The sequence below is a fragment of the Martes martes genome (assembly GCF_963455335.1).
Source record: "Martes martes genome assembly, chromosome: 4".
In the NCBI taxonomy this organism is placed as follows: Eukaryota; Metazoa; Chordata; class Mammalia; order Carnivora; family Mustelidae; genus Martes; species Martes martes.
Window position 1 is genome coordinate 173,235,065 of NC_137891.1, and position 25,040 is coordinate 173,260,104.

Sequence of the window (25,040 nt, forward strand, 5' to 3'; positions counted from 1 at the left end):
AAAAATGAGTCTCCTTTACAGGATCCAAACCACCGCCCAGCCACCCCCTCCGACTGCTTTCAGTTCTGCTCCTGGGCCGCGTGCTGAGGCCACAAATAAAAGCCATCACTTTTTTTTTCCTTCTCTTTCTCTTTCTTTCTTTCCTTCTCTCTCTCTCTCTCTCTCTCTCTCTCTCTCTTTTCTTTTTTCCAAAAAGAGAGAGAGGCAGCCACAGAATCTTCTAAGAGGCCGTGACATCACAGCCCAGGTGACCCCAGCCCAGCCAATGGGCCAAGGCCGCGAGCTGGCTTCTTGCATCCTGTGAGCTGAGGTTGGGTTGACACTGTGAAGGCCTAGTCCCTCAACCACAGAACCACAGGGCCAGGCCCTCAGCCGCCTTCAGGGCCCTGCGCGGGAGCTGGTTGGCTCCTGGTCCTCCCCACCCCCGGGCCGCCCTCGCACCCACTGGAGCCCGGGCTCTGTCAGGGGCGAGCCTCATTCATTCATTCCCTGTGGCGCTGATGCTGGGCCTGGCTCTGCTCTCTCTGCCCAGCGAGCTCCTCCGCCCTGGCTGCCGAAGGCTCCTTCCCGCCATCTAATGATACACTCTGCATACGCTTCTGTTGAAAATTTGTGGCTAGACATTCCTGTGGGACTGGGAATCCAAATTCTTGGGTACAAACAGAAACTTACTTTCCTTGGGGATTTTTTTTTTCTCTCTCTCTCGCTCACACACACACTCTCGCGTTCTTTCCTTTTTTCTTTTTCGTAGCAATAGGGGAAAAAAAGAAACAAAACAAAAAAACAAACAAAAAGCGACACCACGACCTCCCCCCCTTTTATTTTCAAAAAGTAACAAGGAAAAAATAAAACAACAGCCAACCAAGTCAATCCCAAGCCAACCCCCGGAAGGTCTGATTTCTCGCCTTCCTCAGAGAGGGGCATGGCATCGAACAGCATCTTCGATTCCTTCCCGACCTACTCGCCAACCTTCATCCGCGGTGAGTAACGATTGCCCAGGGCCCTGGGCTGATCCTTTTGGGTGGGGAGCTGTGGCCAGGCCCCGGACCGCGTCCCTCCACCGACCACCCAGGCTGTCTTCAAGTGCACGGCCTGCCTACCTATGTCGGCTGACTCCTGAAAGCCTGAGGTGGGAAGAGGGGTTGGTGGCCTCCGTGGTCTCTTGGAGTGGACTTTTGTGGGACTTTTATCCTCAGCTGGTGGGGACAGTAAGTGGTGGGGGAAATGGACGCCGCAAGACCTCAGCGGCCAACCTCGAAGGGTCCTGAGGTGGTGAGGACATGGAAGGTGTTCCTGTGACCTGAGGCTTCCTGCCTCACTGACGGGGCTCCAGGACCCTTCCGCCCCAGCCCCTGGCCCACCCGGGGAGCTCGGACCCTCCACGTGAACTCAGACAGACGCAGGCTCCGGGACGCACTCGGGTCTCCTAGAGCCAGGCCAGCTTCTGTCAAGAGCCATGAATCTGGAGATCTCTCTGAGGATCTCTCCCAGGCTTCCCAAGTCATCCTGGGCCGCGGGAAGCAGAGGGAGGAGAAGGAGGCTACAGGCGTTTGTGGAGAACTTGCATAGCTCTGGGATGCAGGAAACTGGCTGAGCGTCGGGGGAGCAGGCCTGGGGAAGGTTTACAGACTCCGCCGCGGGGGAGAAGAAAGCGTTTCTAGGTGGCTCTTGCCTCTATTCGTGGCCTAAAGCAACCCAGAGTTTTGGGCTCTGTCCTTCAAAATGGATAGGGTTCCAGGATCCCCCTCTTGGAAGCTCTGATGGAGGCTGGAACTCGGGGGGAGACTTTTCCTGCCTCTGCCTGGCTCTTAGGGCCAATGAGCCCTGACCTCAGACATCCGCCGGCTGCCTTCCTCCCCCTCGCCCCTCAGCAGGAGTCCAGATGGGGCTGTGACACCTGAGACCGGGGGTCCAGAGGCCCTTAGCTTGAGTCCCCAGGTCTTGACTACCCCGCTCAGTGGCCTTAGGCAAGTAAGGTAACCTGTCATGGTCCCAAACGGAGAAGCTCTGGCTGTGGCATTCTGATGGTCTGAGGCTGGGGATGGGCTGGGGGTGAGGGTAGTGCCTCGGGATTGTACACGGAGACAGGCTCTCCTCTAGAATAGAGGGGCTGAATGGAATCTAAAACTCCAAGTGCTGGGAGGAGGGGGGCGCTGGTGTTGCCTTTCTTCGGCTGAGGTGGTCAGCTGAGATACAGAAGACGGTCTGACTGTCGGCCTTTTTGCCCGTCGGCCTGGGGCCTGTCCCGCTGCCGGCTAACGGAGTGACTCAGAGCCAGTCCCTGGGAGGCCAGCTCTGGGCAGGGGCAGAGGCACATTTGGGTTCTTATTGTTTAAAGGTTTCTTCAAGGGCTTATCTGAGGTGGGACCCTTTCCTCCCCTCTGGAGAGAAGCTGAGGCAGGCTGTACGGCTGCAGATGGGGGCTGGGGGTGGGGGTCGAAGATGGGGGGGCTGCCGTCCCTGAGGCGGATGCACTCCCACCAAACCTGGTTCTGGCTGGTGACAAGCAACAGCCTCAGGTCTGGGAGCTGACAGCCGTGGCTCCTTCCTTCAAGCTGCTCCTATTATAACGCTATTCCCTTTGTAGTCCCCAGAGCTAATTAAAGGCAGTCTGTGGCAAGAAAATAAGAGTTTATAAAAACCATTTGCTGGGTCTTTGTAATCTGTGTTTCTCCCTCCATGAGCAAGATGGAGAAATGTAGGGTTTAAAACAAAGGAATCTGGGGAGACTGGACTAAGGGAGCTGCCGCCTAAGATGGGTTCCTGAGGCCGTGGAGAGGGCAGAGAGCAGCTCGGAGGGCAAGCGAGAGGCAAGCTGGTGGCTTTGGGCCCCATGTGCGCCCAGAGACATGAGGCTGCTAGGCATAGCAGGCTGATTCCTGGTGGGCAGGGACAGAGATGTGCTCTGTGAACCAGGGTCCATGTGGATGGCTCCAGGTCTGGGGTCTGAGGTGTTGGTCCACGCTGGCTGGCCCGTCTCTCCTGCCTAGCTCCATTCCCCATGTCCTGCTTATAGCACACTTATTTGGGTGATCTGTCCCCTGAGAGTCACAGGGCTGCCGCTGCCGAGTCTGTCCCCAGAGAGAGCTAACCTCTGGGTGGTAAAATGCTGGGCTCCACGCTGAGCCATGCTGGGTCGTTAACCTGTTCTGAGCCACAGATCTTTCTGGAGCCTCAGGAAGCCATAGACGCCTTCTCAGAGTCACACTTTTTAAGGGCATGAAACCAAATCCGAAGGACTGTGCAGGGGACCAGATCTGTGGAAATACGGTTATCAAGCTGTAAAAAAAGTTAAGTGATGAGACTGTGACCTCGTGCCTCTGTCGTGACACACGGAGTGCAGGGAGCTCAGGAGCTCTAGCAACGGCCACCACACGGCAGTGACAAGCGAAAATGGCATTTCCAGATCCTCCGCCACAGCCCTCACGACACGAAAGAACATCTGTGATTTCCGCTGGGGACAAAATCATTGGGGAAGGAGACGCTGCATTTTAGTTGGAGGTTCGTGACAGGAAAGCTGTCCCGCGTTCCCACCCCAGCGCACAGACATCCCGAATTCCGTGCGAGCAGAACCTTCAGGCCTAGCCCCTCAGCAGGTGGGCGGCTGGGGCTGGGGGGCGGGGCGTCCTCGGGACCCCAAACATGTGGATCCCCAATTCCCAAACGCACCTCAGTTCCCTAGGGAGAAGAGGACTAGGAAGAGGGCGGAGGGCGTGAAGTAGAGGGTGAGGAGGAAAGAGGACAAGACTCAACCCAGAAAGCTGGCAGACTGACAGCAGAGTTCCAGGCACCAAAACAGAAGGAGAGAGAGGGCACGGGGACCTCCTGGGGCACCCCCTAGGCCCCCAGCAATTCTCCATTCTTCCCCCTCTTCCTCTGCCGGGACTAGCCCCTGGCAAAGGGCATTTATTCCTTTCTTTGAGAAATGGAGACACTGAGACCTAATGGCTCTGACTCAGACGTACTGCATGACTATGGGCAAGTCCCTTCCTCTCTTTGGGCCTCAGTTTCCCCATCTGATAAACACAGGCAATGCCCCTGGGGATGACCAAGGGCCCATCCACAGCTCCATGGAAGGTCGACACCCTTGTCCTAAACTGCCCGTGAGGCCCTTCTGTGGGGCGTCCCCCTCGCAGCACACCCCTTAACCGCACCCATGCAGGCAATAGCTTTCCCCACTGGGGTACCTTTCTGGGGAGGAAACTGGAGGAAATGGGTCTGAACTGCAACACGTAGCATTTAGGAGAACCCGGGGAGGCAAAGGTTTCCACTTATCCAGTAATTCCACAAAAACTTCTCAGGGAGTGGAGCACAGGGATTCGAGTCTGGGCTCTGGCTGTGTAGCCTGGTGCAAGTCATTTCACCTCTCTGTATCTGTTTCCCCATCAATAAAATGGGGATGATGATTATACCGAACTCAAGGGGCTCTGGAGAGAATTCAATGAGCAGGGTGCCTAGCACAGAGGACATCGCAAATGAACACCCTCATTCTTAAAATTTCCGTGAGGCTGGCCTTGTGCTGGGATCTCGGATATAAGGGTGACTGGGTCAGGCTGTCTGCCCTTGAAGAGCTCGAGGTCAGGTGTGGAAAGAGATGAGGAAACTGAAAATTGCGCTGGGGTGTGATCGATATTATAAGGAGGGAAGAATGAGGGTCTAGAAGTTCAACGAAGGGGACTAGACTAGCCCACCCGGGGATAGGGAGAACAATTCCCCTGGTGAAATGACATTCAGGCTGGTCTTGGTTGGGTGAAGACGTGACAGAGGGGGAAAGGAATTCCAGGAGAGAGAACAGCCTGGGGTAAAGGTGTGGAGATGGGAATGAGATGACTCTGGGCACCCCCAGGGTGGCTGGAGCCCGCGGAAGTGGACGGACAGCCAGTGTGTCGGGCCACCCGCCCCGCCAAGGTCCTCTCAGCAGTGGTTGGGTAGTCGGCTGGCAGCTCCTCCTGTTAAGACGCCTGGGAGAGACGGAAAATGGCCTCTCAGGCATGATGCAGGCCTGGGTGGAGGCAGGGGGGTGGACAAAATGGCACTGGGCAGCTCTAGCCCCCATGGTCTGACTCAGAGGTCACTGGACAGGGAGGAAACTGTCCAGACTAAGGAGGTCAGTCACTGTCCTTTCCTAAGCCAACAACAGGGGACTCTCTTGGTTTTTGCCCTGAAAGTCCCAGACCCCAGGCACCGCAGGATAGTGGGTCACCCTGAGTGGTGTGCCCACGGCAGCCTCCCCCTCCCCCGCCAACCCTGGGAGATGAGCGGACTGACCAGACGGACCGCCAGCCACCCCACACCCACTACGGTGCTTACCTGGCGCCACGTCTGCTGGGCCCCTTTGACAGGGGCTCCCGAGGCCACCCTGCACACCCCCGTCTCCCCAGACCACCCTGTCTGTCCAAAGTGCCCCCCAGGGAGACATTCCTGGGAGCCCCCCACCGGCCACAGGGTTTGGGCGGACATGAACCAGCCCCACACAGTGGGACTGTGTGTCCAGGCCTTACCCACGCCCACGACGGCAGCTGGCGGCCCCCAGCGGCCCCACTGGTCACATAGAGGGCCCATTGACACCTGGGCCTTGAGGCTTGAGGTGGCCGCATCAAAGCTGAGGCTTACTTGGTTGCCTAAGGGAGTGGGGGAGGTTACGGAGGGGAGGGGAGCTGGGAGAAGAATGCCCCTGAGCAACAGGGCCTGAAAACCTGACCTTCCAGAAGGCTCTGAGAGGCAGGGGAGAGCAGCATCCTCTGATCTCAGCCTTGCTTCTGAGCCAGTCCAGACTGCTCAGTAGGAGGGGAAACTAAGGCCTGGCCTCAGAGTTTGGCTGGGGGCAGGGGAGGGCCAGGCGGCCAAAACACCAGTCTTTATTCCTGTCTCCTGGAAACGCCTTTATCTGCAGGCCCATCCTCAAATCCGCCACCCAGAGTGTGCCCTCTTGGTAGCTGAGGAGTCTCATCCCATCTTCAAAACTGAACTCAAACACCCCCTCTGCCAGGAATCTTCCCCAGGACCACCTGCCACCACCAAGGGGCCCTGGCCTCCTCCAAGCTCAGTCCCAGGGCCAGCCATGGTGCCCACCTTAGTGCCCAGTATCCCGCCTTACTTGGTGGAAGTAAGAGGAGGGAGGAAGGAAGGAAGGAAGAGCTTTAGCCCCCCAGTGGAGCCTGGGCCCTCTGTCATTGGCCTTGAAGTAGCCCCTCCCAAAGGCAGCCCCCAACCCGCCCAGTGCAAGGGGTGGGCGCGGATGACTCTAGGAACTGTGGGCCTGGGGTGGGAGTGAGACCTGGTCGTAACTTGAGAAGTCACAAGAACCAGAAACAGTGAGCCAATGCAGGAAAATATTGGACCGGGTACAGAGTGCCACCTCCTCACTAAATAGATGGGGAGATGGAGGTCCGAAGAGGAGTCTGGTCTTGTGTCAGGTTGAATCCAGCGGCAAGAAACCAAGTTTTCTTGTCCACCCAGTGACAACCTTGCACCTGGCCCACAGTGTAGGAGTCAGGCTGACCAGGTCAGAGCTGTTTAGTAGGCAACATGTTAATTCACCTCTCTGAGCTCAGTTTCCTCCTCTGTGCGATAGGGCTGGGAGCACGGACCTCCAAGGGAGCTTTCCTGTAGTGAATGGGACCTGCCCTGGAGCCCCGTGCGTGGGCTGGCAGGCAGCAAGGGCTGACTGTCTTGTCTCCGGCTGGGCTGGGGCCACACTCTGCGTCTCCAGTTTCATCACATGCCATGGCAGATGTTCCCACATCTGGTTTTCTCAGGGCCAGAGAGGGGTAAGCATAGAGGAGACTGTAGAGGGACTGTGAGGCCCCTTGTCAAGGGCTCTCTGGGAGGGTGGTAGAGAAGAGGGTGTTCTTTGGGGACAAGGCAACGTAAAATGTTACAAGCCCAGGCTGTAGCCGGGCACTGCCACTTCCCCACTGTGTGGCCTTAGACAAAGCGCTTCACCTCTCTGAGCTCAGTTTCCTCATCTTTAAAATGGGGAGAACAAACAGTAGCCAATTCAAAGCTTGTTGGGTGGATTCAAAGAGAATTTATATTATGTGCTTAATGGGGGTCTGGTGCAGAGCCAAGCCGTCCGTAAATGCTGGGGACTGATGCTGTTTAATGTCCCCTCCCCTGCGTCCTACGCAGGAGCCTGTCTGACTCTGAGCGGGATAGGGAAAGTGAGACAGCTGCCTGTCTCCTCTCAAGGCCCAGCTTACTGGCTGCCCCCTGGAGTGCCTTCCTGGGTCCTTCCCCTGTCCTCTCCAGGCCTTGGGAATGCCCTGCCCCACCGTCACTCACCGTCACCGCCCCTTCTTGTGTGTGTCGAGAAGGACCACCCAGGGTTTTTTGCTAAATGGGTAGGGGAAAGGGAGGATGAATGAGCAAGTGATTGAATGAACCAGGACTGACCAGCCTGGGAGGTTTCCAGCAGGGCCCCTCACTTCCCCCTTTGCCGGCTGGCTCATTCTTTGAAACGCTTGCTGGTGGGAGCCCGAGTGCTCCCGTCCAATCGGCACCGCAGGCGTGAAGGTTTAGGTTCCTCTTTGGGGTTTTCTTTTGCGTCTGGGAAGTGTTTTTGGCAAAAGGTTCAGACTTACTTGTGGGCGGAAAGGGTGGATGCCCATAACTTACGATTTGCAGGGGTGACCAAAATCGCCCCCCCTCAAAACGTCCTTCACTCTGTGACCTGGTGACCACAATTCCACTTGGAGCACTCGGCTGCTCTAGGGCGCCCATCTGGGTCCCTGTAGTCATGATACTTTGGCACCAGTGGGTCTGCCGGTCTGCTCACCCTTTTTTTTTTTTTTCAAGTTTTTAATTATTTAGATAATCTCTGCACCCAACGTGGGGCTCGAACTCATGACCCTGAGATCAAGAGTCTCATGCTCCACGGCCTGAGCCAGCCAGGTGCTCACCTTAGTTGAGATGAGAGAGGCGGTTGGGTGCAGAGCTAGCAGAAGGTATTAAGGGAAGGGGAAACTCAGAGCCCTCAGATGGAAAACGGGGTGAAATGTAGTGGGGTGGGGAGGAGAGAAAAGGTCCATTTTTGGTCATGCCCCTGCCTGAAACTTAATTTGCCTGGGCACCAAAACCCCCACAGTCCCAGAAAGTGCCCCCCATGCTGATAATGCAGTCCCCCCTCAGTGGACCTGAGTCCTGGTCCCTGCCCATGGAGGAAAGGGGTTGTTGCAAAGCCCGTGCCAGGGTTCTGCACACCCTCCTATTTTAGGTAGATCTATCTGGTCCAGGAAGGTTGGAGCCCCATGTTAGGAGTGGTAGGGGGCCCAGAGGTCCTCTGTGGAGCAGCCATATACCTTCCCAAAGAGGAGAGGAAGCCAGCTCTGAGTGCAAGGCAGCTCTAGAAAAAAGACTGGAAGGAAAACACTCAAACGTTGTAGTTAATGCTACATGGTGCAATCATGGCAGGGAGCCTTTGTCCCTAATTATTTGGTGATTGGTGTTTTCTAAACCTTTAAACACTGAGCTGCCAGTCCAGGACCTGCTGGTTACCCCTCTTCTCTCTTCCTCTTGCCAAATCACTGTGTCTGTCATCTTCCCCCTGGGCCTACCTCTTTAGGATGTAGAGGAAGGGTCTACCCTGGGCTGGGCAGAACCATGTACACAGCAGGTACTCAGGAAATGCGTGCGGCTTACGTTGTGATCCTAATCTGGAGACAGTATTCTTGGCATGCCCAGGACTTGGGACGTGATGAGGTCCAGTTGGCGCCACTGATATTCCAATGGATATTTATTGAGCATCGACTGTATGCATGCCACACACTGTTCTGGGAACTGGGGATACAGGAGCAAATGAAAGGCAAAGATCCCTAACCCCAACCCACCGCACCCCCCACCACCACCAGAGCCAAAGTTCTAGTGATAAGTGGAGTTTGTCTCTGGAAAATGCCCCAGGGAGATAGGCCAGCATCCCTCTGGTCTACACCCTCCCTATCCATGTAAAATCTCAGCCTTCTGGGACTTCCATAAATGCTCCCATGACCTCATTAAATCCTCATCACAGGTATCCCTACCTCTGATGCAGAAATGAATACATGAACAGACTCAGTGATGGTATGATTGGCCGAAAGTAGTTATTTAGGAGGAGAAAGGCAATGAGGAAGGGATATGGGAGCTGCATTCGCTGATCACTTACTGTAGACTAGGCCCTGTGTGGTCTTTGCAGGAGTATCTCATTTCACTTCATCTCTACAGTAATCCATGTACTAGGAGTTGTTGTTATTATAGATGGGGAAACTGAGGCTCAGCAAAGGGACGGGACTCACCCAAGGTCATGCAGCTGGTAGCTGGTGAAGCCCAAATGCATGTGAGAATCTGTCTGTCACCAAAGCCAGCCCGGCAAAACCCTTCCTTCTACCTGGCAGACATCTCTTCTTCCAGAAGGCCTGGGAACTTACCACTTCTTGGAGCCCTCCCTGACACCCCCAGGTGCCAGAGTGATTTATAGCCTCCTCTATTCAACCAACACACCTCTAGGCCCTTCTCAAACACTTCCAGAAGGCTTCGTAGGAAGGGTAGAGTCTGAGATGAGTAGGTCTGGGAAGGAAGGAACATTAGTGGTCCAGGCAGAATTAACGGTATGGGTGAAGGGATGGATCTATGCCACACAGAACGGGTTTCTTAGAGATCGGAGAGCTTGTGGGTCTTGTGGGAAAGTTGAGGAGGAAGAGGCCAGAGGGGAGGTGGGCCAGGCCTAGAGGTCGGGCATGGAGTTCAGGGCAGGGAATCCAGGCAGGATCTAAGCTGGGCAGGGATGTGGGACAGAGCATCCCATGATGCACCGGGCCACCTCTGAAATAGGCCAGCGTAGACGTGCACCTTGAGCATGGGTACGTGTGTGAACAGAGACCACAGGGGCCCTCCCGCGCCCACTTGCAAGCCCTATTTTTGTCACTCTCTAGGCACACATCTGAGAGACCGAAACATACTTGTTCTCAGGCACGTAGAGTGAGTGCTCCATGGATGGGCACGTCTGTGGTCTGAGGAGGACAAAGGCAATGATTCTGAGCAGTCAAAATGCGACCCATCTTGGGGAGAATCCCAGCACCGGTGCCAGCGACACACTTTGCAAAGCATAGCGCAAAAGGAAAATGCAGGGCCCCCTGTACAAAAATCATTAGGAATTTCATGATGGCAAGCCCAGAGAATTAAACCAAGCGTGGGGTTTTTCTAAGCAAGACACCATGAGCTACTGCGTGGCTTGGGTGCCCAGGAAGCCAGCCCTACCTAGAACAGCCCTAGGCTGGGGGGCCCTGGGCCTGAGAAAAAAACCTCTGTCTGCTTTTCCTAATTTGGTGTTTTATTCCTTGGACTTGTGCAAGCTCCTAGTCTTCATGAGTCGACAATTTAAGAAACACTACTACTAATAAGTTAAGCCTCGGGTAAGATCATACCTTGAAACTTTTAGAAGCAGCGAGAATTAGGAAAAAAAAACAAATCCATTAATATCCCCACCCCACCTGCATTTTATGTTGTAGATCTCCTGAAGGATCTAGGAAATTTGAAAATAAGCTATAATCGCAACACCCAGAGAAGACCGCTATCATTCGGTCTATTTCCTTCGAGACTGTTTTTCCCTGCGTCTGGTGTTTGTCTCTGGAGCATCTCTTCCCTCCGTGGGTGAGGCCAGGCAGAGACATACAACATATCCAGGAACCTCATGAAGAATGTTAATAATCACGATGCATGTACATCGGGCTATGCCTAGGAAGAGACTAGAGCAGCTCTGTCCAACCGAACTTTCTGGGATGATGGAAATGTCCCAGGTCTGTGCTGCTCGATGCTGTAGCTCCTTGCCACGTGTCCCTAAAATGTGCCCGCCCAGTCCACAACTAGCACAACTGAGGGACCAAATTTTTAATCTTATTTCATTTTCACTATTTTAATTTAAATAGCCTCCTGGGCATGACAGCTACCTTGCTGGGCCATGCAGATCAAGGAGAGTGTCGGCCCGAATGCTCACCCAGCTTTATTTCTTGGAATGAGATTTTGGCCTTTTTCTGTTTCCAACTCAAAATGTTTGAAAAATCTTATACACAGCAAGCATGGATTGCCTTTGTCATCAGGTGAAAAGTTACTAAAGATTTTAAGTTTCTAATACATTCAGTGTATAGTTGGTGGGGGGAACACTTTAGATTTTTAAAAAGCAAATCACTGGGGAAGGTTGATCCTGGCAGAATGAAATCTATTTGTGCTTTTCCTATCCATGTTCAGAAAAAGAATGTGGGTTTTAGAATCAGAAGCTGTGGGTTTGTCTCCCAGATCAGCCAGTAGGCTGTGTGGTCACTTAACCTCCCTGAGCCTCAACTTCCTCATCTGTGAGATGGGGATAGCGACACTACTGACCTCCCCAGGCTGCTGTGGGGACTGAACCAGACAGTGGAGGGGAGGGCACAGGGCACCCGAGCAGAGCAGTGAAGGAAGAGCTTTAGTGCAGATGATTTCTGCAGGGGTGGAACTGAGCCTCTCTGTGAGGGGCATTACTCACAGTTCTCGCTCGCTTGGTTCTGCCATTTCCTAGAAACCAGGAAATGAGGGGGGCATCTCCCACCGTGTGTTCGGCAGATGGTGTCAGGTGCTGAGCAGAAATAAAGGGGCTCTGTGACCAAACAAGACTAGGGAAGAGTGTATCTAACCATGTTTGACAGAGTATTTTGCTGAAGGATTTTTCAGAGGCTTTAAAATGCTGAGGAACATGGGCTCCTCCTCAGGCTGGTGTGTCGAGGAACCCTCTTTGGGAAAAGCTGCTCCAGGGAGACGTGTTCAGTCCACCCAGGCAACAGGCCCCGTGGGGGCCGGGAGTTATTTTTTCAAGGACAGAGGAAATTGTTCAAGACTTGCAAGAGAAATTAGCTGGATGCTCAGTGCAAAAGGGAAAAGTACAAAATTGGAATTCCTAAATGCATAATTGTCTAGGAAACAGAATTACAACAACTCAGCTCTGAAATGGTTAGGATATTAGCAGCAAACACTGACATACAGCTCTTACTAGTGCCAGGCACGATATGCTTTCCATACCTCTGCTGACTGAATCCTCACGACCCTAGGAGACAAATGCTATTATTAAGTCAGTTTTATAGATGAAAAGCCTGAAGGCTAGAGGTTAACCTGCCCAAGGTCCCCCAGCTGGGTTTCTACCCCACGCAGCCTGCATCTGGAGCCTGTGCGCCTCACCACAGCACCGTGGCTAGGAGCTCATCGAGGTCTTCTCCCTGGAGGAACATTCCTTCACTTCCACTGGTCCCCTTCCCGGGAAGAGTTGGTAGCACTTCCACAAGCCTGGCCAATCAGAACCCCTTTCTTGCTGGGTGAGTCAACACTGGGCTTCAAGTTTCCTCATCTGAGAAATGGGCTGGTTGTCATTTCAGGAACAAAGAAGGGAGATGTGTAGAGCACAGTGCACGGTCCGTTCAGAAGACACGAGATGTCCGGTGGCCCTTCTCCACCAGGGTGTAGACGGGAAACTGAGGCCTAGCGGGCATGGAACAACATGGCCAGAGCTGAGCTCGGAAAGTGCTCCGAGAAAGCCAGGCCCAAATCCCTTGGCTCGCCCAGGTCCATACATGGCCCAAGGAAAGGGCTTCTTTCTCATCCGGCCGGGGCCTGTGTTATCCTTCTCGTAATGGCACTGTGAGCACTTTGGCAGGGATCTCTCCCTCCGGGTTCCTCTCCCCGACCCCCTAGCTCTCCTAGGGGTCCCTCCCACCGAATGCACCAGCATCCCGCCCCAGTCTACCAGACTGGACATCTCGCAGAAGTCCCCTGGAATTCCCCTCTCAGGTGCCCCATGCGGGGTGAGGGGCACACATGCACACATGCCTCTGTCCCTGTTTTAGGGCCCACCTCCCTTGCCTGGTGGTCATTCCTCTGCCCTGACTCACCTCTGAAATTCACTCTGCCAGTACTGGGCCCGACACTTTACACACATCCCCGCTAAGGTTCACAACCCTACAGGGTCAATATTTTCGTCCGCATTTGGCAGAGGAGGAACATGAGAAACAAAGCCCCTTGTCTAAGATCACGTCGTTTAGAAGCAGTGTAGTGGGGGTTCAAGGCCAGGCTCTGCCCACCCCTTCCACAGGCACAGCCCAGTGCAGGAGAGACAGTTCCCGAATGCATACGGTTCGGCTCCACACTTCCTACCCCCGCACCCCTGCATGTCGCGGGCTTCGTTGCTGTGATGGGATTTGGGTGGGGTGACACTCATATCTGAGCTGGGACTCTCCCTCAGGCAGGGGCGGCTTCTCTGGCTGCAACCCCAGGGGCGACCCCAGGGCTTCGAGCTCAGAAGGGCCCCCTATGCTTGGGTTAATGCTCTGCATCTGCCATCTTGAAATTCTTAATAATTTCGTCTTTGGATTTGTGCTTTGTAAGTGAAGTCAGACACAGAGTAAGTGAAGTCGGAGACAGAGGAGAATGCGGGGACTTGGGGCCTGGGCTCAGTCCTGCCCACACAGGCAGGGCCGGACATGAGTGTGGGCATGGGAAGGACGGGTGGTGCACATGACCCATATGCCAAGGTTTGGTCGGGAGGAATGTCTGTGAGGGTCTGCACTCACCGCACACTGTCCCCATGTCCAAGGGAATGTAACATTAAATAGCAAATACAGACATCATGATAAGTCAAGAGATACCACAGAGGAAAGCTAGGAGCTTTTTTCCGGCCTTTTCAACAGGGACCCTAAATTTTCATTTTGTACTGAATGCCACAGATTGGGTAGCTGGCCCTGTCTGAGGAGAGGGGGAACATGAGCGGACCCCAAAAATATAGCACAGGTGGCAAGGGAGCCCAGACCCGTGTTGCTTTTTTTCCACGTGAGAGGAGTGACAACCCCTCGGGTGGTCTGCTGGGTGTCCTGGGCTTTGTCAGGAAGAGAAGACCCAGTTCAAGGATCTGGGGACATACAAGCCCTTCCAGTGGCTGACCTGAACTGGGCAGGGCTGCCTGGGGCTGCTGAGTGGTACACACAAGCTCAGACTCCCGGGGCGGCCCCATACTCTGAGCAGAAAGTTGCCTCCCAGCCAAGCGCAAGAGGGGATCTGGACTTCTCTGCCCTCCCCGGCTGTGCCAGGGCCCAGGCCGGAAGTGTGGGCCCGAGGTGGCGGGTAGGCTTTTGATGGCTTTCCACCCCACACGGACAGTGGGCCTGTCAGGCCTCCGACCTGGGCTTTAAGATACATCACGGCTGAAGAAAAGCTCACAGTGGCCCCTACTGACTGGGGGGAGACAGGACTATGGCTCAGTCAGTGACAACCTGAACTTGCGATCAAGCTGTTGCTCAAGGTTGGGGCTCAGCTTGTGCCCATTCAGGATATTTTTTTGCCATAAATAACAGCACGGTACTGTTAAAGTATTTTCTCTTCCTTCTGATGTTCTTGGTAACGTTTCCTTTTCTCCAGCTTACTTTATGGCATCGAATACATGTGACATACAACAAGTTAATGGACAGTTTATGCTATCAGTGAGGCTTCCAGTGAAGAGTAACTAAGTTTTGGGAAGAGCCGAAATTTACAGGCAGATTTTTATATGCTGCACTGGAGTCAGCACCCCCACCCTCACATTGTTCCAGGGTCAAAACCAGCTGTATCACAGGGGTCGGGGTGTGCTATGTGAGCGACCCAATGATGCTGTGTATTAACAGCATTGTTTTAGACAGTAAATAAAAGAAGGCAAGTCAGAATCAGCTTCTGCTACGGATCCCCTGGGGTCCCAACCTCCTGAGGCTCTGACAGCATTTGGGGGACCCCTACCCTCCTGGACATGCACCCCCCTCCCCCCCCACGCATTCAGCGTAGGGGTCAGAGCAGCACCAGAAAGGGCTTCTGGGTAGGACCTGTGGGTGTGGTGGGGCGGGGCCTCAGTCGTAGCTCCGGGGCCTCTGTCAGAGCTCAGCAAAGCCCCGCCTCCACCGCAGGCCCCGCCCTCTCCCCAACCCCTCCAGGCGCCTAGGAGCACGCACACGCTCGCACCGGCAAACACGCATGAGCGGCCACACCCACTACAACAGACGCCCGGACTTTTCAGGAACCCCTGCCCGTGGGGACCAAGGGACACCTGGTGATGTGGTCTGAGGGAGGCCGCAAGGGGAAGCTGCTTTCCCCCTACCCAGGCTCGTCCTGCTTCTCTGGCCAGGAAGTCCCTCCTCTTCCTGGGAGTCCCCAGACACCTGCCAGTGGCCCCTGTCCACTGGGCTGGAGCTTGAGGGACAAGGCTTCACGGGAATCCCGGACTGATGGCACAGAGTACAGGCCTCAACGGAGAACTACGTTTCCCGGTTAGGAGAGGCCTCAGAGATGCCTCCAGGGGACCCATCATCTGATAGGTGGGGAAACTGAGGCTGAGACAGGGAGGGGCTGCTGAGGGTCCCCGAGAACGTGGCAGGGGAGGAGGTGGCCTAGCCCGGTGGCACGAAGGCAGGCAGGCAGGCTGGCTCTGGGTATTTCAGATTCCCCACACATCTCTCTGGGACCATGCGGGGGCCTTCCAGCTCCAGCGGTCTGATCTTCTGGGAGCTCTGGAAGGCTTCAGGGAGCTCCAGGTGAAGTCCACACAGCTCCCTGGGTAGTGGGGGAAGAGGATGCAAATAGGAAGGGGCCCTGGGGCCCTGGGTTAACCCCCTGAGCTCATTTCTGGCCTCTTCTTCCTGTGGGGTCAGTTAAAAAATAGCCTCCCGTCTGCCAGGGCTGGGGGGTGGGGGTCAGGCTCCATCTGGGGCTGTCAGGTCCCCCTTGCCCAGCCTAGTACTCAGACCTCCTCACTCCAGTATCGCCCCCCGCCCCCCAGGACCAGGCTTGGCTGTCTGTGGCAAGGTGGCGCATCTGACCAGTTCTTTCTCCCTTTGACTCAGCACTGAGTATCGCCACCACTCTGCTGAAGCAGCCGCAAGCCCAGGGGGCTGTCATCTGAGTATCTGCCCGCCCATTTTAAAGATGGAGAGGGTGAGGTAAGGCACGATGTCATCAGGACATAGGGCAGGATCTGGCCACCAGCTTTTCGGTCAAAGCCCTGTCCTTGCTTCCCAGGGATGCTGGACTGTGACCCCTCGGGGAGCAGGCAGCAGGAATAACGGGGCAGGGTCTTTGCTGCCCCAGATTAGAAAGCCCAGAGTTCCGTGGAGCAGAATCAGTGGTCTACCTGGGCGTGGCCCCAGGAGGGTGGGGCAGTCATCCTCCCCTGGAGTCAGGCTGACTTGAGGCGGATCCCAGGTGCTCTGTGTCTCCGCTCTGGGACCTCAGTCAGGCCACTTAGTTCTCAGACCCTCAGGATCCTCATCTGTAAGATGGGAGACAGCTCTGCCAGCCCCTGGAGAGTGCTTTTGAGGACATACGGAGATGCCCGGGGCCTGGGACGTGGGGAGCTCAGGTAGAGAATTATTAACAAGTATGAGGTCTACACATGCCTGAGGTCACAAGCACCCTCAGATTGCAGTCATCTGTGAGGCTCTTCTGGTTGGATCTAAGTATCTGGGATGGAAACCATAAGCCTTAGACCATAATGTGGACAAATGGCTGAATAAATGGGTATTTTCAGCCCAGTGGAACTGGCTGGCGCAGAGCTGGTCCTAAGGGAGGAATTTGGAATGGGGCTAAGACGTGTATACCAGGGTGTTCCCGGCAGTGTCTTCATAACAAACACACAAACACCCGAAAGGGACAGCCACAAGGGAACACTACGGTGGTCCAGCAGGGGAAGCGGGGTGTCTTCACACATCTCCCCCCCCACCCCCCACCGCCCTGCCACCCCACCCCCATGCCCTACGGCACAGACGCTTGCTCTGCCGAGGGGGAGAGGATTTGATGAGCAGGGCAGTAAACATACACAATATGTTGGTACATTTCAAAAGCAGGTTGAAAACAGTATGTAATATAGGTTCCCAGTGTTAGAAAAGAAAAGAAGGAGGTCGGGGGAGGAGAGAAGAAATTAAATCTATACGTACAGTAGGAGCACCAGAGGGCTAAAAACCAAAATGTTAACAATTGTTCTGGGTGGCAGGATTATGGGTGGTTTTAATTTTCTTCTTCGTAATTTTATTATTTTCCAATTTTTCTTTAATGAATGTGTATTATTCTTATAATCAAAAAAAAATGTGTTTTAAGAGATGGGGGGAGGATGAGAGACTCTTCTTGTCCTTTAATAGACTCTAAAACTAAAGCCCAGTGTGAAATAGATGAATGTTCATTCATTCCCTCTTCCATCCATTCATTCCCTCATTCAGTCATTCACTCATTCATTCATCATCCATTCATCCATCCATCCATCCATCTATTTTCAAATGTTTCTAGACACTTCCCTGGAGCCAGGGTCTAAGCTTCATAGCCAAAGAGCTGAAAGTGACCCCTCTCTGATCTCAGGGAGGTCAGTGTTGGGGCAGGGGCCACAAGAGTAGCGAAGAGAGAGGGGCCGAGCCATCCCGGGAGCATGGTCTCACAATGAAGGGAAATTAGGATGGGGCTTTGGTGCACACCCAGGAGTTCTGGAGTCCCAGAATGGGGGAGGGTACCGTTTGCAGAGGCATCATGGGCTGTTAGAGAGGATCTTGTGTTTGTGGGGAACTGTGTCAGGTCATGAACCTAGAATGTTCCACGGTCCAGGTTCTTCAAAGGCTTTGAGTCGCCTGGCTGAGCTACTCAATGGTTGCTAGAATCTGAGCAAGTCGGCAAACGTCCTGGGCCTCGGTATCCTCGCCTGGAAAATGAGCTAATAACCTCATCAGGTTACTGTAAGAACCAAACAAGGCAACAACTGTAATGCACTCAGAACAGTACCAGGTGTGGAGCCAGGGCCAGAACACGGTTTGTCTCGATTATTTGCTATTAAATACACTTTATCCAGAAGGCATTCTGAAAACCAAACAGATTCCTAAACTAGAAATTAACATTCATTCATTAATTTATGTACTTCATTCACTGGACAGAGGTTTACCGAGACCCTTGTAGGTACCCAAACATGTTTTTAGGCACTGGGGATATAGTTGCCAGACCAAATACAGGACACCCAGATTATCTGAGTTTCAGACGTATAAAGAATTGCAATATTTGTGATAACTTTATATGAGAAAAGTGCCTGTCATTGGTCCAAAATCCAACTTAATTGGATTCTCTGTATTTTTATTTGCTCAATCTGGCAACTCTAACTGGGAAGACAACACTAGGTGAAAAGACAAAACTCTTCCCGCCTGGGGTTGACATTCTACTGGGGAGAACAGATAGTTCATAAGTAGAGACATAATGTCTCAGGCAAGGATAAAGGGGCTGAAGAAGTATAAATCAAAGAACAGGGCTGTATTGATTTCCTTAGGGCTGCTATAACAAATTGCCACAAATTTTTGTGGCTTCAAACAACACGCATGTACCATCTTACAGTTCTGGGGGGGTCAAAAGTCCTACGTGAGTCTCATTGGGTTAAGATCAAGGTATAAGCAAGGCTGTGTTTCGTTCTGGAGGCTCTGGGAGAATGCATTTCCTCGCCTTGTTGGGCTTTTAAAGGTCACCCACTTCCCTTGATGGTGACCCTTTCAGTTTTCCATGTCACATCACCCACTGACTGTCCTCTCCTGCCTCCCTCTTCCACTTCTACAAGGACCCTTATGAAAAATTAGAGCCACCTACATAGTCCAGAATAAGCTCCCCATCTTGAAGTCCTTAACCTTCATCACACCTGCAAACTCCCTTTCGCTGTGTAAGGTCACATGTTATTGGTTAGAGGGGCTAGGATGTGGACACCTTTGGGCACCATTATTCTGCCATTATTGAAGCACAGGGCCTCAGAGAAGGTCTTTCACAGAGGGTGACAGGGACCTGATTGAGGTAGTGAGTGGAGCCTTGCAGACAGAATGTGAGGGGCTCTCCAGGGAAAGGGAACCCTATGGCAAATGCCCGGCAGTGGGGGTAGGATTGGTATTTAAGGATGAGCAAGGAAGCTAGCTAGCCTAGTGTGGCTGCATACAGGGAGGGGACAGGTAGAAGGAGATGAGGACAGAGAGATGGGGGTACTGGCCGTGCAGAATCCCAAAGAGCTAATCCCTCCCCTGTTCCAGGCCCTCAGTTCTCCAAACTCTTTCCCTAACCCCATTCTGCTCTGCTAAACTGACAGTCACTCCAAGAGGACTTGCATCAGTGACCAAACTCCTCCCACAAGGACTGCAAGATTAGAAGGAAAGGTTCCCTGCAACAGGAGGTATTCAATTAAATGTTTCAAAGAACTCCCTGTGGGCTAGCAGGAAACGGTCAGTTACCTACCAGAAAGTTCGGTAACATGGGACAGACTAGGTCTTGACTAAGGGTCAGAGGGGCCAAGTGCCCCCTGGACCCCACGTTCAGGGCCCAGCCAATCTCCCAAGGTGAGTGGTGAGTCCTGACCTTGGCCAAGGTCATGCTGTGACCTCAGGAAACCACGTCCCCTCCTCCGACCTGTTTCTCTGGCATAAGGGAGTTGGACTCAAGGATCTTCAAGGTCCTCCCAGTGTTGACCAGCTGTGATTCCCACCCCCTAAGACTCTCTGATCCTAGGGATCGTATATTCTAGGACAAAAGCCTTGTAACTGTGTGACCGCAGGCAGGTTCCTCTACCCTGCTGAGCCTCAGTCTGCGTACCATGTGGGGGTGACACCAGAGCCCACCTCCTCGGGTGTGGTGATGGTGACAGTGCCAAGCACATGGGGGCATTCAATTAATGTGAGTTCCAGGGACGAGGGTTCTAACGTTGTCAATCTTAGCGCCTCAAGTCTGTGACCCTGTCTCCAGAGCCTGACATTTGCTGGCTGTGGGATTTTAAGTCTCCAGGATGCACCCCCGCCCAACTGCCAGCGTGCCCCCAACGCCCTGGCTTCCCCCACGTGCTGGGTGGCATGCCTACCCCATGACCACATGAAAAGCCATTCCCCCAGGGTGTCCCCACACCTGGGAAAGCCGGCAGCCTGCCCGGCGCTGGCCCCGCCTGGTGGCTGGAACACCAGGCAAGATCAATGACGCCAGGCTGGGCTCCCAGTGCAGCCACCTTGTTCCAATCAGGGCTGGGCGCCTTCCGCTCCGGACCCCCGCCCAGCCCCGAGCTGCTGCCCCTCCCGGTCCCGGCCCAGCAGCCCACGTTTCTAGCCCCGTGACCCCAGAGAAATGATGCCCACTGCCTGACTCCCCTCTGGCTGCAGCCTGCCCAGACCTGGGCGTTGAGGAACCAGCTGGCCAATGGGGTGGCTGGAGGAGCCCCAGGCTCCAGGGAGGGGGCGGGGTCTGGTCCTGGCATTCAGGCATCAAACTTTACAAGCCCCTCTCACCTCCAGCCTCGGTTTCCTCAGCTGCACATTGGGTACTTCAAGTCTCCCCATCTGGTTTTCAGGGCCATTGTGAGAAAAGCAGAAGAGATAGAAGGCAGAAAATGTTTTAGGAACTGTGGACATGCCCAGTCCAGAGGCGGGTGGGAGAAAGCAGGTGGGAGAAGGCAGTTCTTCCTTCTTCCATCTGGGTCCTTCTCAGCCTCCACCTCTTGGCTCGGATGTCACCTCCTCTGGGAGACCCTCACTGAGCACCTGCTCTAAAGTAAGGGAGACCACCTCCTCGCCTTTGGCGAGCACCACCTCTTCCGTCCCTTGGCCTTCATCGTTTTCTCCAGCATCCCAAGACGCTATCAAATATTGGCGCGTTTGTCTGTTTACCTCCTGGTTTATCCTCTGCCTTCCCCGCCGAATCAAAGCTACGTGGGGCAACTGCCTGTCTTGTCCACAGCAGTACCCCCGGCACCTAAGACAGCCCCCTGCACGTGGGCTGAAGGTGCTCAATGAGTGTTTGCTGACCGAGCGGATCTAGAACTCCCTCCGCATCTGCTTCCCATTTCTCCTCTTCCTGTCCATCCTAGCTCCCTGCATCGGGTGCAGGGCTCCCCGAGGACAGGCCTGGGAACATTTCCATTTGCACCCCTAGGGATGGGGCCAGGCCTCTGGGAGATGAAGGAATGTCACACCATCAAGGCCAGCCCTGATTTGACTGAGCCTCAAAGATGGGGCAGTAAGAAGGCCCAGCCCCCACCCTAGGTCTGAGCACCTTCTAGGATTCCCTTCCAGAAGCCCCCTCAGGTACAGCCAGAGACACACAGGTGCTAAACATCACATCCTTGCCAGTGACAAATGCAGGCCAACAGACAGTGACAAAGAGTGCCCCGTGTGTGAGCCTATGGCCTAGACATGCCCGGCAGGGATTAATGGGCCTGCTCAGATCTCTATTTGGCTCTATCCGCATCCTGAGCACCACCCCGAGGGCCATGGACCTCGTAGGCAAGGAGGGGTAGGTAGGCTGGCACCACTCCGGGAGCAGATCTCCCTTGCTGGACTCCCCCCTCCAATCCCAGCCACCCAGCCCTGCTGGCCTTTGGTCTCTCGGGGTCACCTGTGGACCCTGGGCCACTGCTCTGTCTTCCATGGTGTCTGTGCTACCCATGCAGCCAGGCCAGGCAGCTCAGGCTGCCAGGCTGCCAAGTTCAGCTCTCACATTTACCTGTGGGGTGAACTGGAGCAAGTTACAAGCTTCCTGGGCCCCGGTTTTTCTAGTGTTATCTTGGGGATGTTGACAGGGGGCTCAACCAGTAAAGTGGCCATGAGAATTAAATGAAATAATACCTGTAAAGTGTGGATAGTATTCGTTATTGTAACTGAGGGGACCGGGCCATGGCATGAAGCTCCTGGAGTGAACAAAGCACAATTTCAGCATCAATAGAGCTTGGTTCAAACCCCAGCTCTGCCCCTTCCTGGCTCGGTCCAGCAGGCTTCCTCAGAGACATTTAGTTCCTCGCATATAGAGGAAGCCCAATGACACGGATCTGGAGGACAACTGGTAAGATTTAAGGAGCTCCATAGGGAGCATGCTCAGCGGGGGCTGAAGACCCAGAAATACCCCGTACAGGGGTGTTGCCATGAGGAGGATGGCTTCAGAGACCACCAGATCATTTGGCTGAGATTGAGCTGGTAGACAGGACAATCTGGTTGAAACAGTGATCTGGTCAAGAATAAACACTCCCCAGTTTTGACACACTATGGGCAGTTTTGCAACTGTATAAAAATGTAAGCATTTTTGTCCATTTCTTTAGAGCTTTGGGTCAGGAGTATGTCTTTTTCTATTTTCCTCCCTTTCCCTTTCTTTCTAAATATTTTATTGTAAAATATAGTAACAGAAGAGTATATAATACATAAATATGTTTAAAACATAAAAATAAAACAGACACCCAGAATAAATAAAAAAACAGAAGCCACTTAGCTGTGGCTTCCAGACCTGGACCCTTACAGCACCTGACAGGCTGAAGTGGACTGGGGAGCAGGAGAGTGGACCCAAGACCGAGGCTGGGCCTTCCAAAGTCTTGTGTAGGGGAGAGCTGGGCCAGCAGGCAGGGACCTCAGAGTCAGGCCCAGCAGCCAGTGAGCCTCCTACGTGACCCTGAGCATGCCTCTGACCTATCCTGCACCTCGGTAGCCCCAGAACTGTCCTAGATTAACATGGAATTCTAGAATATTGAAGACGGACAGTCCTCCTGAGGATCAAGTGTGGCCCAATGCATTTAGCTCCCTGATGAGGTGTCTGATGCCCAGAGAGGGAAGGGACTTGTCTAGGGTCACCCACCAAGAAATAAGGGGACAACTGTCCCGGAGCCAGCAGCCAGGTCCATGGGCCTTGGGCCTAGCCCATGTTATAGGTCATGACCGTCTTTAGGATCCCTTCATCCTCAGTTTTGTAGGATTCATTGAGGACTGGGACTGCTTTAAGTTGATCAAGACACAGGGTGCAACTGCTTCCCCAACCAGGGAGGGTGGCAGAGGGAAACCAGGGCATGAAAGAGTTCAGGAAGCCACAAAGAAGAACTTCCAGGTGTTTAGAACCCAGCACTGGTAAGGGGTGGGGGAGGTCAGGACTCCTGCTACATCCCAGCCAGACTGAAGACAGTGACCCACACAGAGAGCTAGCACATTTAGGAGCAGAACAAACAACTCTAAAACTGGGACACCCCCACCCCACCCCCGCCCCCGCCCCAGCCATCTGGATGCAGGCCCCCATCCCTACCATGCAGCCTGGTACTGAATGCTCCACTAGCCACTGGACATTCCCCTGAGCGACCTCACCTCTCTGGCCTCTGTTATCCCTTCTGTTATTTGGAAAACAAAACAAAACAAAACAAAACTTGACCCTGCCCATCGCCGCCCCCACGGAGCATGGTGAACATGAAATATTGCAGCACGCGGAGTGGTTAAGATGCTTGCTCTGGAGGAAGAGGGACCCGACTCCGCATCCAGCTTCCTTGCCACGTGGAAGCCTCTCAGAGCCTCAGCTGCCCCATCCGCACAAGCCACACGATTGTTCCGGAGTTCATCTCAGATGATGTTGGCAAAGTAGGTGCTCAAAAGAACATGACTCCCCAGGCTGGGGGAGGTGTCGCTGTCAGCTGACGAGGTGACTTGTGGGCCAGGACTGCTTACCTAACCTAGGGATGCTCGGCGGCAGAATGAAAACACTGACCCTTGGTTCAAAGAGTCTGAAGGATTTCGAGGCAGTGACGGCAGAGCAGGGGAGCGGGCACGGGACCCTCTGCAAGTAGGATGCTGTGTCACTGCCGGGCTCCCTGGCTCGGAGGGCCGGCCCGGCCAGCGGGGCATAGAGGGCATCAGAAGGCCGGCTCAGGTGCAGGGGCTGAGGCCCTTACACTGTGGCTCCACCCCGCCCCTCCCCGGGGCTGCTGCTGGGCTCTCTACCGCCGGCCCCTGCCACTCTCGGTGGCCTCGGGAAGTAGCATAAGAGACCGACTGTTCTCCACCTCGTTATGCCCCGTTTTTATCTCATGCCATGCATACAGCACATAGTTGATTTCTTTCCGCAAAGGGCTGCGCTTTTTTTCTTTTCCAAGGGCGACGCTGGAAAGCCATGTGGCTTTTATTGCTGGCAGGAATGTCTGAGGCGTTCCTTCACCACCACATGAAATGGAGCCGTAATCTTCATCTGCGTAAGGCCAAAGCCCCCGGTCTCCTCAGAGCCATCAGCCTCTGAGATTAATTAAGGCTTCACAAGGACTGACAGTCATTAGGACCTTTTTGGGGGGGGGTGGAAAATCCCTAATGGGACTGGCTGGGCCGGGGAGCCACTGGGTGGGCGGTGGGGTGAGGAGGGCCTGCCACGGAGAGGAAGGCATCCTGGACCAGAGTCCCCGGGAGGGGGCAGGAGGGGGTTCCAGACTCTGCCCCTGGCCTAGGCGGTGACTTTGAAGGAGACCCTTTCCCTCCCCAGGCCTCAGTTCTTCCGCTTGACAAATGGGAGATTTTGGATATGGTATCTCAGAGCCCATTATAAAATTCTGAATCCTGCCCGCAATTCTCATGCCAGGATTCTAATTCTCTTCCATGACTAGAACTTCAAGCATCTGATTCTGGTCCATGAGAACAGACGGTGGGGCCAGGCTGCCTGGTTGGAATCCTGGCTCCACAGCTGCCCAGCTGTGTGACCTTGGGCAAGTTTACATTTTCACCTATAGGATTTGGGGGGGGGATGCTGGACCTCCCCAATAAGGGTCTTGTGAAGCACAAATGAGCACAGAATGTGGGATTAGGCCCAGCATGCTGGAAGCTTAACTGTTGTCAGTAACGACTGATAGAGCTCAAGATTCTAATCCTGTGGTTCCAATTCAGTTCCAAACATGGGTTTCTGACTCGCAGCTATTCTTACCATCTGATTAAGGCTTGGAGATGTTTTGAACCTGAAATTCCTCCTGTCTTTCCCCCACAATAGGAAGTGCGAGAAGTGCCAGCCACTCAGAGGAGCTCTTTCCCTCCCTGCCAGAGCTAAAGCCCCTTCCTGGGTCTGGGAAAGTCTGCCCTTTCCAGACCCTCCTGGGCTCTGAGCTACCCTCGGAGTACCCAGGGCCCTCTCACCAGCCTCTCTGCCCCTCCCTCCCAACGAAGAACCTCAGATCTGATGACTCTGCCAGCAGAGCGCTCTGCACCCCTGCCCCCAACTGATGTAGAGAGAGAGGCTAAGGTACTCTGACCAGCCAGCAGAGCAAAGACAGAGTC

At 54.1% G+C, this 25,040-nt stretch overlaps 1 protein-coding gene across 1 annotated transcript in view; it reads left to right on the forward strand.

The window, feature by feature from the left end:
* Positions 1 to 907: 907 nt before the first annotated feature.
* The window catches only part of RUNX3 (RUNX family transcription factor 3), a 57,068-nt gene continuing 32,935 nt past the window's right edge, over positions 908 to 25,040 (forward strand). Inside the window, exon 1 of the mRNA XM_080802722.1 lies at positions 908 to 980. Within this exon, the coding sequence (XP_080658848.1) occupies positions 923 to 980 (58 nt within the window). The 5' untranslated portion in view covers positions 908 to 922. The remainder of the gene's footprint in view (positions 981 to 25,040) is intronic.